The following is an 11,905-nucleotide window of genomic DNA, read 5'->3' as shown; positions in this document are numbered from 1 at the left end:
ATGTTTACAGACTCTTTTCTTTCTGGTTTGAAACAGCGAAGAATGGTCCAATCTACGATGTGGTGTGGAGCCCGAACTCCGCTGAGTTCTGTGTGGTGTACGGCTTCATGCCGGCCAAAGCCACTGTCTTCAACCTCAAATGTGACCCTGTGTTCGACTTTGGAACAGGACCGAGAAATGCCGCCTATTACAGGTGAGGACCCGCCTGCAGGTTCACAGCCGAGTCGGTGGATCCACGTCAGATTTTAATCCTGTTTCCAGTCCTCAGGGACACATTCTGGTGTTGGCCGGCTTCGGGAACCTGCAGGGTAAGATGGAGGTCTGGGACGTGAAGAAGTACAAACAGGTGAGGAAGAAGCCACGAGTCTTCAGTTTTAAATGATGTAAACTTCACTGCCTTCTAACTTCCATGTGTCCTTTACATTGGCATGTTGTGAAGAAAGACTTCCACTAGAGGGCAGCGCAGTGCCCGAGGAGGTTGTGATGAAGTTCCTCTTCGTCTTGTGAACGATGGTGGTCCAACTCATAAAGTTCCTCCTGACTCAGGTCCACCGTTGTGGAAATGTCCTCCGCATGCGCTGCGACTGTCTCAGTGTAGCACACTGCCCCCTCATGATCTCCGGTGGTACTGCTGTGTCTCGGATGAAATGAACTCAGAGTAGGATCAGAAGGCTTCATCTGTTTCTGTAGGTTCTTCAGATCAGATGTGACCTTTAACCTTTGAACCAGCTCTGTTGTCTGTCAGGCTGGTTCTGTTGTCGCGGGGGGGGACAGGAACCTGGACGCAGTCTGACCCCTCCCTCTCTTTCCAGGTGTCTAAACCTCAGGCTGCAGACGCCACCCTGTTCTCCTGGTGTCCTGATGGCGAACACGTGGTCACGGCGACCTGCTCTCCCAGGCTGCGGGTCAGTAACGGTTATAAGATCTGGCACTACACCGGCTCCGTGCTGCACCGGTGCGACGTGGAGGCCGGGTCCGAGCTGTGGGAGGTTCTGTGGCAGCCGTTCCCTCACGGCAGCTTCCCAGAGCGGCCCGTGAATTACCAGGTGGCGAGCAGCGAGCTGGGGACCACGCAGGCCCCGCCCACTCAGGCGTACCGCCCACCTGCACTGAGACACCTGCCGGCCTCGGCCAGCACCAAACTGGTGAGGAGACCAACAGGTGACCCCCAGCGTACATGCTGATTGGTTCTGAAACATCACCTGCAGCTCCTCCCCCTTTACCTTAAACTACATGAACCTGTCTGTCTGACATGAACCTGACTGACTGACATGGACCTCACTGACTGACATGAACCTGACTGACATGAACCTGACTGACTGACATGAACCTGACTGACATGAACCTGACTGACTGACATGAACCTGACTGACTGACATGGACCTGTCTGTGTCACACGGACCTGTGTGTGTCACACGGACGTGTGTGTGTTACACGGACCTGTGTGTGCCACACGGACCTGTGTGTGTCACACGGACCTGTGTGTGTCACACGGACCTGTCTGTGTCACACGGACCTGTCTGTGTGTCACACGGACGTGTGTGTGTCACACATGGACGTGTGTGTGTCACACATGGACCTGTCTGTGTCACACACGGACCTGTCTGTGTCTCACACGGACCTGTCTGTGTCTCACACGGACCTGTCTGTGTCACACGGACCTGTCTGTGTGTCACACGGACCTGTCTGTGTGTCACACGGACCTGTCTGTGTGTCACATGGACGTGTGTGTGTTACACGGACCTGTCTGTGTCTCACACGGACGTGTCTGTGTGTCACACGGACGTGTCTGTGTCACATGGACTTGTCTGTGTCACACGGACCTGTCTGTCTCACCTCTCTACCTGTCTGTCAGCACGAGGATGAGCCTCCTCAGAACATGCGTCCAGGAGAAAAGAACCTTTCAAAATCAGCTCTGAAGAATCAGAAGAAACGAGAAGCAAAGAAAGCAGCGAAACAGGTGAACTGACCAGTAATGACCGCTGTTACTTACATACATGTATGTAACATCATGTGATACATGTATGTAACCACCATGTGATGTATTGATCCCTGAACAGGAATCAAAGTCTGAGCCTCCGCCTGACCCCGCCCCCGTCACAAACAGCCAATCAGAGCCCGGGAGCGGTGACCTGGAGACAGACAAGAAGATGAAGAATTTAAAGAAGGTGAGAAGCAGGACGGGTCACATGACCTGAGGAGCTCGGCCTGTTCTGTGCTGTGATTGGTAAGTTTCTGTCTTTCAGAAACTTAAAGCCATCGAGGAGCTGAAGGAGCAGCAGACGTCAGGACAAGTCCTGCAGAAGAACCAGGTGATCAATTAATAACCAATTGACTTCTGTCGGTTAACGACCAATCACATTCCGTGTTCAATGATCAGTGAGATTGACAAACCTCTGGTTTGTTTTGCAGCTGGAGAAGATCCAGAAGGAGGAGCAGCTTCTGAAGGAGCTGGAGGAGCTGCAGATCAGCCAGTAGGGGGCGATGCAGGAGCAACAGGGCACGCCTCCAAGTCCCACAATCCATCACTGTCATTAACACGCCTGTTTCTGAATGTTAATATTGAAATATTTGAGTTTCTCCACCTGAACTCAAGTGAGCAGGGGGTTGGGCTTATCTAAGAGGCGGTAACTGGCTTGATACACTTGCGTCACATGTCCCTGACCTCATGCCTCTGGAATTCTGGGAAATGCAGTTGAATAAAGTTTGAGATGGAAAGTTTAGCAGGACATTGTGTGTTTGTGTGTGTGCGTGTGTGCGCGCTCATTGAGAACTGATGCTGAAGCCTTTATCACTTTCACAATAAAACCCTGCAGGCTGATTAGAATTTGTATTTGAAGTTCATCTACATTTGAGCTATATGATAAAGTTCTGCTCCTGTTTTAAACCAGCCTCGCAGACAGTTATTGGCTGACCCAGCTGTCACTCAATGGTGTCTATGTGTCAATGGGTTCGATCGTTCATATTTCCGGTCGGTAAAAGTGAGCGGGGTAAAAGTGAGCGGGGCTCGTCTGTCCCGCCCCACTGTCTGAAGCGCTATCTTCTCCGGGACGTGACGGTGAGGATTTCAAACTAAAAGTACAGGGTTGGTTACGGCAGATTTACGTCACATTTACGACAGTTTATTAGCTTGACACGAACCAGTGCACATGTAGAGAGAAGAGTAAGTAAACAGCTGTTTAACTGGTTTTATATCTGGTTAACTAGTTGGTCATATACATGTGCGTGTGTGTCTGCGTGTGTCTGTGAAAGTTGGTTAGTGTGTGTGTCTGTTTGAGTGAGTGTGTTTGTTTGCGTTTTTATCTGTCTGTGTTTGGTTGTGTGTGAGTGTGTTTGTATCTGTGTCTGTCTGCGTGTGTTCATGTGTGTGTCTTTGTGTGTATGTCTGTGTGAATGCGTTTGTGTTTGTGTGTTTGTGGGTGTACTGTTAGGTGTGTTGGTTTATCCCAAATAAGAGATGAGCCGGACTGGTCCAATTCAAGTATTTATTGAGACGCAATGAAAGAGCTATGGACAATAATCACAGCCTAGGCTAAATCAGTTAGCAATAGGTACTAGTCCATAATGGCCCCGAACAGAGGGGCATGATATAATTATAACAGCAGAGTTAATGTGATTGGTTTAAAATATTGGAGGCGAGTCACCGCAAATCACTTTGGTACTCCCTTATTGGTCCATGATGTCCTGCTCCTCGGCTGCACGTTCTGTTTGTAGACAATCAAAACAACTTCACCAAACTATGTCAACCTGACTCGTCCCCAGATGGGACAAGGGAATTATGCTTTAATATCAGAATATTACAATTTAGAACAATTGAAAAATTCCCTATTAACACTATGCAGCAAGGGTTATTATAAATCATTTGTGTGAGGGCCTTATCTGGCTCAAACTGCTCATGCCCCCCCCTCCTGTCTTTATTCGTTACGAGTTCAGTCAGACCCACACACCAGATAGGATTAAATTCCTAACAGTATCTGTTTGTGTGTGTGTTTGTGTCTGTGTGTAAATCAATTATAATTATTGATGATTGTCACAGGTTGTGGTGATGGACGACGCCCCTTACAGGCAGGAGGCGGACTCGTCTGATGTGGTCGGTGTTGGTGTGTGTGACTCCGCCCCCCTGCTGTGGAGGATGGAGGACCTGAAGACGTTGAGGAGGCGTGGCCTGGTGGGGGCGCTGCTGGGCTCACTGCCCCGGACGCCCCGACAGAACGGACGCCTGGGACGACCCCTCCGACTGCTGCCCGAGGAGGAGAGACAGCTGAGCGAGCAGCACGCCGCCGCCGCGCTACCCTCCGCTAACCAGGTCAGTTAACAACGTCAGTTAACCAGGTCAGTTAACCAGGTCAGTTAGCAGGTCAGTTAACCAGGTCAGTTAACCAGGACACTCAACCAGGTCAGTCAACCAGGTCAGTTAACCAGGTCAGTTAACCAGGTCAGTCAACCAGGTCAGTCAACAAGTTCAGCTAACCAGGTCAGTTAACCAGGTCAGTTAACCAGGTCAGTTAACCAGGTCAGTTAACAAGTTCAGCTAACCAGGTCAGTTAACCAGGTCAGTTAACAAGGTCAGTCAACCAGGTCAGTCAACCAGGACAGTCAACCAGGTCAGTCAACCAGGTCAGCTAACTAGGTCAGTTAACCAGGTAAGTTAACCAGGTCAGTTAACCAGGTCAGTTTACAAGGTCAGCTAAGCAGGTCAGTTAACCTGCGGGTAACCAGGTCAGTTAACCAGGTCAGTCTATAAGTTCAGCTAACCAGGTCAGCTAAACACGTCAGTTAACCTGCGGGTAACCAGGTCAGCCAACCAGGTCAGTTAACCAGGTCAGTCAACCAGGTCAGTCAACCAGGTCAGTCAACCAGGTCAGTTAACCAGGTCAGTCAACAAGTTCAGCTAACCAGGTCAGTCAACCAGGTCAATCAACAAGGTCAGTTAACTAGGTCAGTCAACAAGGTCAGTTAACCAGGTCAGTCAACAAGGTCAGTTAACCCTGACAGTCAACCATGTCAGTTACCAGGTCAGTTAACCAGGTCAGTTAGCAGGTCAGTTAACCAGGTCAGTTAACCAGGTCAGTTAGCAGGTCAGTTAACCAGGTCAGTTAACCAGGACACTCAACCAGGTCAGTCAACCAGGTCAGTTAACCAGGTCAGTTAACCAGGTCAATCAACAAGGTCAGTTAACCAGGTCAGTCAACAAGGTCAGTTAACCCTGACAGTCAACCATGTCAGTTACCAGGTCAGTTAACCAGGTCAGTTAGCAGGTCAGTTAACCAGGTCAGTTAACCAGGACACTCAACCAGGTCAGTTAACCAGGAGTTAACCAGCTCAGTCAACCAGGTCAGTTACCAGGTCAGTTAACCTGCTGGTAACCATCAGTGTTGTGTCAGCAGGATGGAGGAGGGGCGGAGCAGCACGAGGAGGAGCGGAGGCGGAGCTACGAGGTGCAGAGTGTTGTCGCTCTGGAGGAGAGGAAGTCCGCTCTGCTCCGAGCAATGACCTCATCACACACAGGTGAGTGTTAGCCTGAGGACCTGCAGCCTGATGCAGGTCAGAACCTGATCTTCTGGTTTTGGATCCTCAGATTCAGCCTCTGGTCCTGGGACCTCGGACGAGGCCCTTGGGCGCCGCCTGGACGCCCTGGACCAGAGCTTCACCTTCCCTTGGGCGGCGCTGGCGGTCCAGCTGAGCACGTCGAGGGCGGGCTTGACCCACTGCCCAGTGGACCGGGCCGTCCTGCAGGCTGACTGGCCAATCAGGGCACAGCCTGACACGTGCGGGGACATCAGGTACCAGGTGTTCAGAGACTTAAGGGGGCGGGGCTTCTACCTGACCTCAGCAGGGAAGTTTGGAGGCGACTTCCTCGTTTATCCAGGTCAGATTCTGTCTTTAAATTGTCTTGAGGGAGGACGTGTTAGGAGACAATGTTGCCTTGACCACACCCTCTTCCTCTGGTCCTGACCTCAGGTGACCCTCTGCGTTACCACGCCCACTTCATCGCCGTCTGTCTGTCTCTGGATGAGTCGGTGTGCGTGTTGGACGTCCTCGCCGTGGCTCGTCTGGGATCCAACGTGAAGAAGACGGTGCTGCTGTGCTCGCCGGGGACGGCCGGGGGGGTGCGGTACACGTCGTTACAGTGGAGCGGGATGGTCTGAAGACCTGGATCTGGATCTGATCCAGATCAAAGGCAGCAGCCGGTTACAGGTGGGACAGGAAGGGATTCGGACTCCCAGTGTGTCCAGCAGGGGGCACTTGCCATGTTTACAACATTTGATTTCATATCGATGACATCATGAATCCTGTGATTGATTCTGAAAGTTTCATTGATGCAGCTTTAGTTTCTCAATCGAGTGTTTGAGGTTATTTCCTTTTGAAGTTTTCAATTAATGATAATAAAGATAAAATTGACTGACAGCTTGTTGTTATTCATAGAATAGATCATTGAATGAAGCTCAGTCCCATGTGAGGATCCTCTCCCAGGACACACACAGGTGCTGATGGAACTGAACACATCAACACAACAACACAACATGAGAAGAACCAGTTTGTAACTTCATGTTTGAAGTGTTTATACATAATGTCAGATTAACGTGAAATGACAGCAGCTCCAAACTCGCTCACAGCGCCTGTCAGTTCATCACATGGACGACGCCTCCCAGTGGTGGGACACTATTTTATGACCTCATATGAAACCTGCTCTGAACTCCTGGTCTCTCTGTCCTCTGTCAATCAGACGGGGGGGGGGGGGGGGGTAGTTAGCGCAAGAAGAGTGTTGAGTGAGGAGTCTGTAGGAATAGACTCAAACAAGTTTTGACCGTGAAATAAACGTGACATTTATGTGGACTGTGCGTAAAAATGTGTATGACATTTACGTGAAGATGATGGAAAGTGATTGTTGACGTCAGTGATAATAATTAAGGGACATTGTGACCAGTGTGGAGTTAAGGCACCCCCCTCCTCGATAATGGATCGTTTGAACAATGTTTCTGAACTGAGCTGGAAAGGAAAATAAAATCCATCACTTCAAGTGTAATCAGCCTCCTGGATTCGTTTAACATCGGGTTACAGCGGGACCGGGTCGATGTTTGGACACGAGTCAGCTGTGAGGAATTACTCCTCAGACACAAGCAAGTGGCCTTCGTATTGGAACTTAGTGGAACGGCCACTACAAGTAGTACTAGTAGTAGTAGTAGTAGTACTAGTGGTACTACTACTACTAGTACTACTAATTCTAATAGTTCTGAGCTGCCACTGCTACTAGTAGTTGTAGCATCAGTCTCCAGTGTTTTCTGATGAACTAACTGACCCTGAATCAGCTGATCTGACGACGCTGAGAAACTGAATCCTGTGACACCCACGTCATTACATCTGGTCAAGTTTTAAAAAGTTACAGTTGTTGGAATCAGTTTGAATCTAACGGTCACTTCAGCACGTGAGAGAACACGTGTCGCAGTGTATTCATAGGGGGGGGGGGGGGGTCAGTCTGCAGAGAACACGATGACAGGAATAAAGTGAGAGAGGTGAAACAGAGCAGACAGATGTGATGTACAGATGTGGAATCATTGACATGAGGTCACCTCCGACACTGCAGCTCGGACACCTGCTGGAGCTCCGCCTCCTTTTGAACAAACACACATGCTTGATTTACTAGTGAGGACCCTGGTCAACAAACTATTGATAGGACCAGTGGTGTGTACACGCATGTACACATAGTACACACACTTCAATATCCCCTACATCGTTCAGTCATGTTCTTCTTCAACGCCCAAAGCATCACAAGCCTTTTCTGCGTCTGATTGGATAGTACTCTTGCCTCTGTGGTGAGGTGTGGTGATTGGTTAGTCAGGACAAGAATATCAGAGTAAACCAATCAGAGGCAGACGTCTTCAGCTGCTCTTCACCTCCGGATGAACAGAACTCAGTGAAACACACGAAATCAGGAGGAAGAAGAAAATTCAACCATGAGTCAAACTTCTAAACAAAGAGGAATGGAAGCTCCCCCCCACCCCGTCATAGACATTCTGCCTCTTGTTTAAACATCAGAAGTGACAATATTTGTTATATATATATGTAAATATTATTATTTATGACATTTCCAAACTATAATATGTATAATATCTGCAAACTGTACACACACACTCACACTCCTGTCCCCACAGAGATGCTGAAGAGAAAGATTTGAGAAGAAGTTCTAACTGCAGTTGAGTTTTTACAGTGCATGTTGAAGGAGGTCGCTCTCTGGACTTTAAACAACATGACCCCGCCCCCTGCTGGTCACACAAGGAGCCACGTCCTCCTCACACCTGATCGTTTGATTGGCTCCTGATGCCCTGATGGTGTCGGTGTCACCGCGGGAGACAACACAGACCATCTGCCCCCCCCCCCCCCCCCCCCACATACATTTATTTATTTCACAGGATGAAGCTCCTTGAAGGATCAGAGTATAAAAGTATGTTCTCCTCCACTAAAACTCCCAGTACATCAGTACCAGTAAATGAAGCAGCTGCAGTCTGTGGTACTGGGAGCACTTTACTGGTCAGGCTGGTTCTGTTGGGCTCCAGCAGCTGACTGAGGTTCATCCTCTGAGGAGAATCTAGATCTTTCAGAAACTCCTCAGAGGAGCTCAGAGGACCAGGGTCTTCAGAGACCCTCAGAGACTCGATCCACACCAGATCCTCAGATCCTCTAAGAACATGATGTTAAAACTAAATTTGCTCATGTGTCATTTTTTATTTAAAAGTCAGACAATCAACATAATCAGATACATGATCAATTATTCTATGTGATCATCTTTATTATAGAAGTTATTTCTATAGTCACATGGTATCACCGGAGAATATGAATATTAATGATCGTTATTTCGTTTTTAGCTCCTGTCTCTTTAAGAGCCTCCTCCTTATAAAGTCTGCTCTGATTGGTCAACATCTTCCATAGTGTGTCACTTCTGTTGTCACTCTGCTGGTTTCGTTCGGGGGTGTGTGCGTCTACATCATTCACACCTAGCGAGGAGATCCTGTGGGGGGGGGGGGGGGGGGTTGAAAGATCAAACATCTCGTTCTAGCTACGACATCTGAAAGACGAATCAGACGACCTGGAGCAGGACCTGTGGTGGGGGGGGGGGGGGGGGGGGGGCTACCGTGACGTTTCTATTGGATGTGTCTCTATCTTCATGTGGACTCATACAGACTCTGGTTCAGTTTCTGGTTTTCTTAAGGTTCCGTCAGTACATGAGGTCCGCCCCCCCGCTCCCGTCCGACTCTTTGGTTTCCCTGAAGGGAAACTGGATCCCTGCCAGTCGGATGAGCAGGAAGTTGATTCCGTGGAGGAGGAAGACGAGGAAGAAGAGCCAGAAGCACCGGTCGTAGCGCTCGCTGTGCGTCTGGAAGACGAAGTTGACCTCGTTGAAGTTTGCGATCCGATCAGAGAGATGGTAAAGTTTCACCTCCGAGGCAAACAGGATCATCACCAGGCCGCTGCTCACACCTGCACACAGAACGCAGCGTCAGTCCACCTGACCCCTGACCTCAGTGCTGACCTCTGACCTCAGTCCTGACCCCTGACCTCAGTGCTGACCCCTGACCTCAGTCCTGACTCCTGACCCCTGACCTCAGTCCTGACTCCTGACCCCTGACCTCAGTCTTGACTCCTGACCTCAGTCCTGACCCCTGACATCAATTATGACCCCTGACCTCAGGCCTGACTACTGTTCTGAACTCTGACCTCAGTCCTGACCCCTGACCGCAGTCCTGACTACTGTTCTGACCTCTGACATCAGTCCTGACCCCTGACCTCAGTCCTGACTCCTGACCCCTGACCTCAGTCCTGACCCCGGACCTCAGTCCTGACTCCTGACCCCTGACCTCAGTCCTGACTCCTGACCCCTGACCTCAGTCCTGACTCCTGACCCCTGACCTCTGACCTCAGTCCTGACTCCTGACCCCTGACCTCAGTCCTGACTCCTGACCCCTGACCTCAGTCCTGACCCCTGACCTCTGACCTCAGTCCTGACTCCTGACCCCTGACCTCAGTCCTGACTCCTGACCTCAGTCCTGACTCCTGACCCCTGACCTCAGTCTTGACTCCTGACCTCAGTCCTGACCCCTGACATCAATTATGACCCCTGACCTCAGTCCTGACTACTGTTCTGAACTCTGACCTCAGTCCTGACCCCTGACCTCAGTCCTGACTCCTGACCCCTGACCTCAGTCCTGACCCCTGACCTCAGTCCTGACTCCTGACCCCTGACCTCAGTCCTGACTCCTGACCCCTGACCTCAGTCCTGCAGCAGGTGCCGTTCTAAGCAGCATCTGCTAGAGACGCTGGTGGAAAGTAATAAAAGTCCAAACACACCTGAAACACATACAAAGTTTTAAACTAAACTGTGTCAGTGTGGGCGGAGCCTCAGTTAGGTGTAAGTGATGTGTTTCTTACAGCAGATGAAGGTCCACAGGTAAAGTCCCATGGGGCCTTGCAGCATCTCGTAGGGTCGTCCGAAGGCGTTGACAAAGAAGAAGCCGGTGGCCACGGAGGAGAAGAGGACGACCACGCCACAGAAGAAGATGATGGTGACGTGGAGCGCTGTGGGGACGACGCTCTGCAGCTCTGGAAAGACTGAGACAGGAAGATGAGACAGACGGGTGACGTCTCCTCAGCAGCACAGTGACATCATCAGAAGGTTCACGTCAACGTTCCCACCTCCTCTGAACGTCCTGTAAACTAAACAACTTAAATCAACTCATCTGAGCGGTTTACAGTGCACAGAGGGTTTTTTACAGTGTACAGTCCTGAGGACAGAGCAGCTTTGTCTCTTCATCCAATCAGCTGAGACCTCCTCACTGAGGAGACCTGGTCTGACCCGGCAGCCTCACAGTCCTGGACCTGGATCCGGATCCGGATCAGACTCACTGATAAACTGTTTGTTTTTAGAACAAGTACAAACATCACGGAAAACAGCAAAGGGTCAAAGTACTGGAAATAGACAATAGGCAATAAATATAAACAAAACTATATATTGATAATTATCAATGAAGTGAACAGTGACGTCAGACGACATGTGACTAATGAATGAGCAGGTGAGAAGACGTGAGGAGCAGATCCAGGATCAGGGACTCACAGTAGAAGCGGGACGCCCGCCCCCCCAGGCCGCACTGTTTCAGCCGCTGTCCGGTGAACAGTCCGTAGCTCAGCTCTCCCAGGAACTTGTCCAGTTCGGGTCCGGTCGCGTTCACCAGCTCGGCCCCGGTTCGGCACAGCGCGGTCCCGCGGATCCACAGAGGAAGACCCGTCACCACAGCCGCCGTGAGCGCGCAGCACAGACCGAGGACACCGGAGACCGAGAAGAAGACCCGTCTGTTACCGGAGGACATGATGGAGGGAGAGGGGGGAGGAGAGGGAGATGGGGGGGGCACTTGAACAACAGAGATGACGTCCAGGTCACCATGGTAACAAGGGGTTAAATTACGGTGGGGGGGCTGACATCATTGTGATGTTCTAGTTTACTCACTTTAATCTCAGTCCCATGTTTAACCAGCAGAGGGAGTATGATAGGCCCAAACGGCGTTAGTGTCAGAGGCATATTCTTCTTTTCTTTAACCATGATTCATGCCCCTGGTGTAGAACATTTAATAATTAATAATAATTGAGCTATAAATGAAAGGACCTGGCGGCCCAGCTCATCCGGACCCTCGTCCTGCGGTCAGCGGGTTTTCAGCAGCGTGCACATTGTGTTTATATTGTGTTTATATCGCTGTGTTCACTGCACAAGGTTACAGGATGACATCACGTCCTGAGGGGGTGTCCGCTGCTTTTATCCAATTAGGAATCCTGTGTCTCCATTAATAATCACAGGACATAACTCTCTTACTGTATACACTGTTATGTTGTTTTATGTACAGTGCACCAACCAAACCAA

At 50.1% G+C, this 11,905-nt stretch overlaps 3 protein-coding genes across 5 annotated transcripts in view; 2 read left to right on the top strand and 1 right to left on the bottom strand.

The window, feature by feature from the left end:
- Window positions 1-2,723, top strand: part of eif2a (eukaryotic translation initiation factor 2A) — a 5,761-nt gene extending 3,038 nt beyond the window's left edge. The window contains exons 10-16 of the mRNA XM_062385823.1: window positions 37-193; window positions 262-346; window positions 813-1,145; window positions 1,856-1,960; window positions 2,061-2,168; window positions 2,247-2,312; window positions 2,413-2,723. Of these exons, the coding sequence (XP_062241807.1) occupies window positions 37-193; window positions 262-346; window positions 813-1,145; window positions 1,856-1,960; window positions 2,061-2,168; window positions 2,247-2,312; window positions 2,413-2,478 (920 nt within the window). The 3' untranslated portion in view covers window positions 2,479-2,723. The remainder of the gene's footprint in view (window positions 1-36; window positions 194-261; window positions 347-812; window positions 1,146-1,855; window positions 1,961-2,060; window positions 2,169-2,246; window positions 2,313-2,412) is intronic.
- Window positions 2,724-2,897: 174 nt separating this feature from the next.
- On the top strand, window positions 2,898-6,408 carry tsen34 (TSEN34 tRNA splicing endonuclease subunit). 3 transcript variants are annotated; one of them, XM_062385837.1, is made up of 5 exons: window positions 2,898-3,058; window positions 4,037-4,306; window positions 5,388-5,508; window positions 5,579-5,869; window positions 5,962-6,408. In XM_062385837.1, exons 1-5 carry the CDS (start codon window positions 2,930-2,932, stop codon window positions 6,147-6,149), a joined length of 999 nt encoding a protein of 332 aa, XP_062241821.1. In that variant the 5' UTR covers window positions 2,898-2,929; the 3' UTR covers window positions 6,150-6,408. The 3 variants fall into 3 exon arrangements, with proteins under 3 accessions (XP_062241821.1, XP_062241820.1, XP_062241822.1); XM_062385836.1 differs by having other exon boundaries at window positions 5,385-5,508; XM_062385838.1 differs by having other exon boundaries at window positions 3,034-3,163; window positions 5,385-5,508.
- Window positions 6,409-9,114: 2,706 nt separating this feature from the next.
- clrn1 (clarin 1) lies at window positions 9,115-11,659 on the bottom strand. Its single transcript, XM_062385840.1, has 3 exons — window positions 11,108-11,659; window positions 10,426-10,605; window positions 9,115-9,477 (listed from the first exon to the last, which is right to left on the bottom strand). The coding sequence occupies exons 1-3, from the start codon at window positions 11,358-11,360 to the stop codon at window positions 9,215-9,217; spliced, it is 696 nt and encodes a 231-aa protein (XP_062241824.1). The 5' UTR covers window positions 11,361-11,659; the 3' UTR covers window positions 9,115-9,214.
- Between the last annotated feature and the right edge of the window lie 246 nt (window positions 11,660-11,905).

Source organism: Platichthys flesus, chromosome 4 (genome assembly GCF_949316205.1).
Source record: "Platichthys flesus chromosome 4, fPlaFle2.1, whole genome shotgun sequence".
NCBI lineage: Eukaryota > Metazoa > Chordata > Actinopteri > Pleuronectiformes > Pleuronectidae > Platichthys > Platichthys flesus.
Note: the sequence above shows the minus strand (reverse complement) of the source record. Positions and strands in the feature narration are given on the sequence as shown.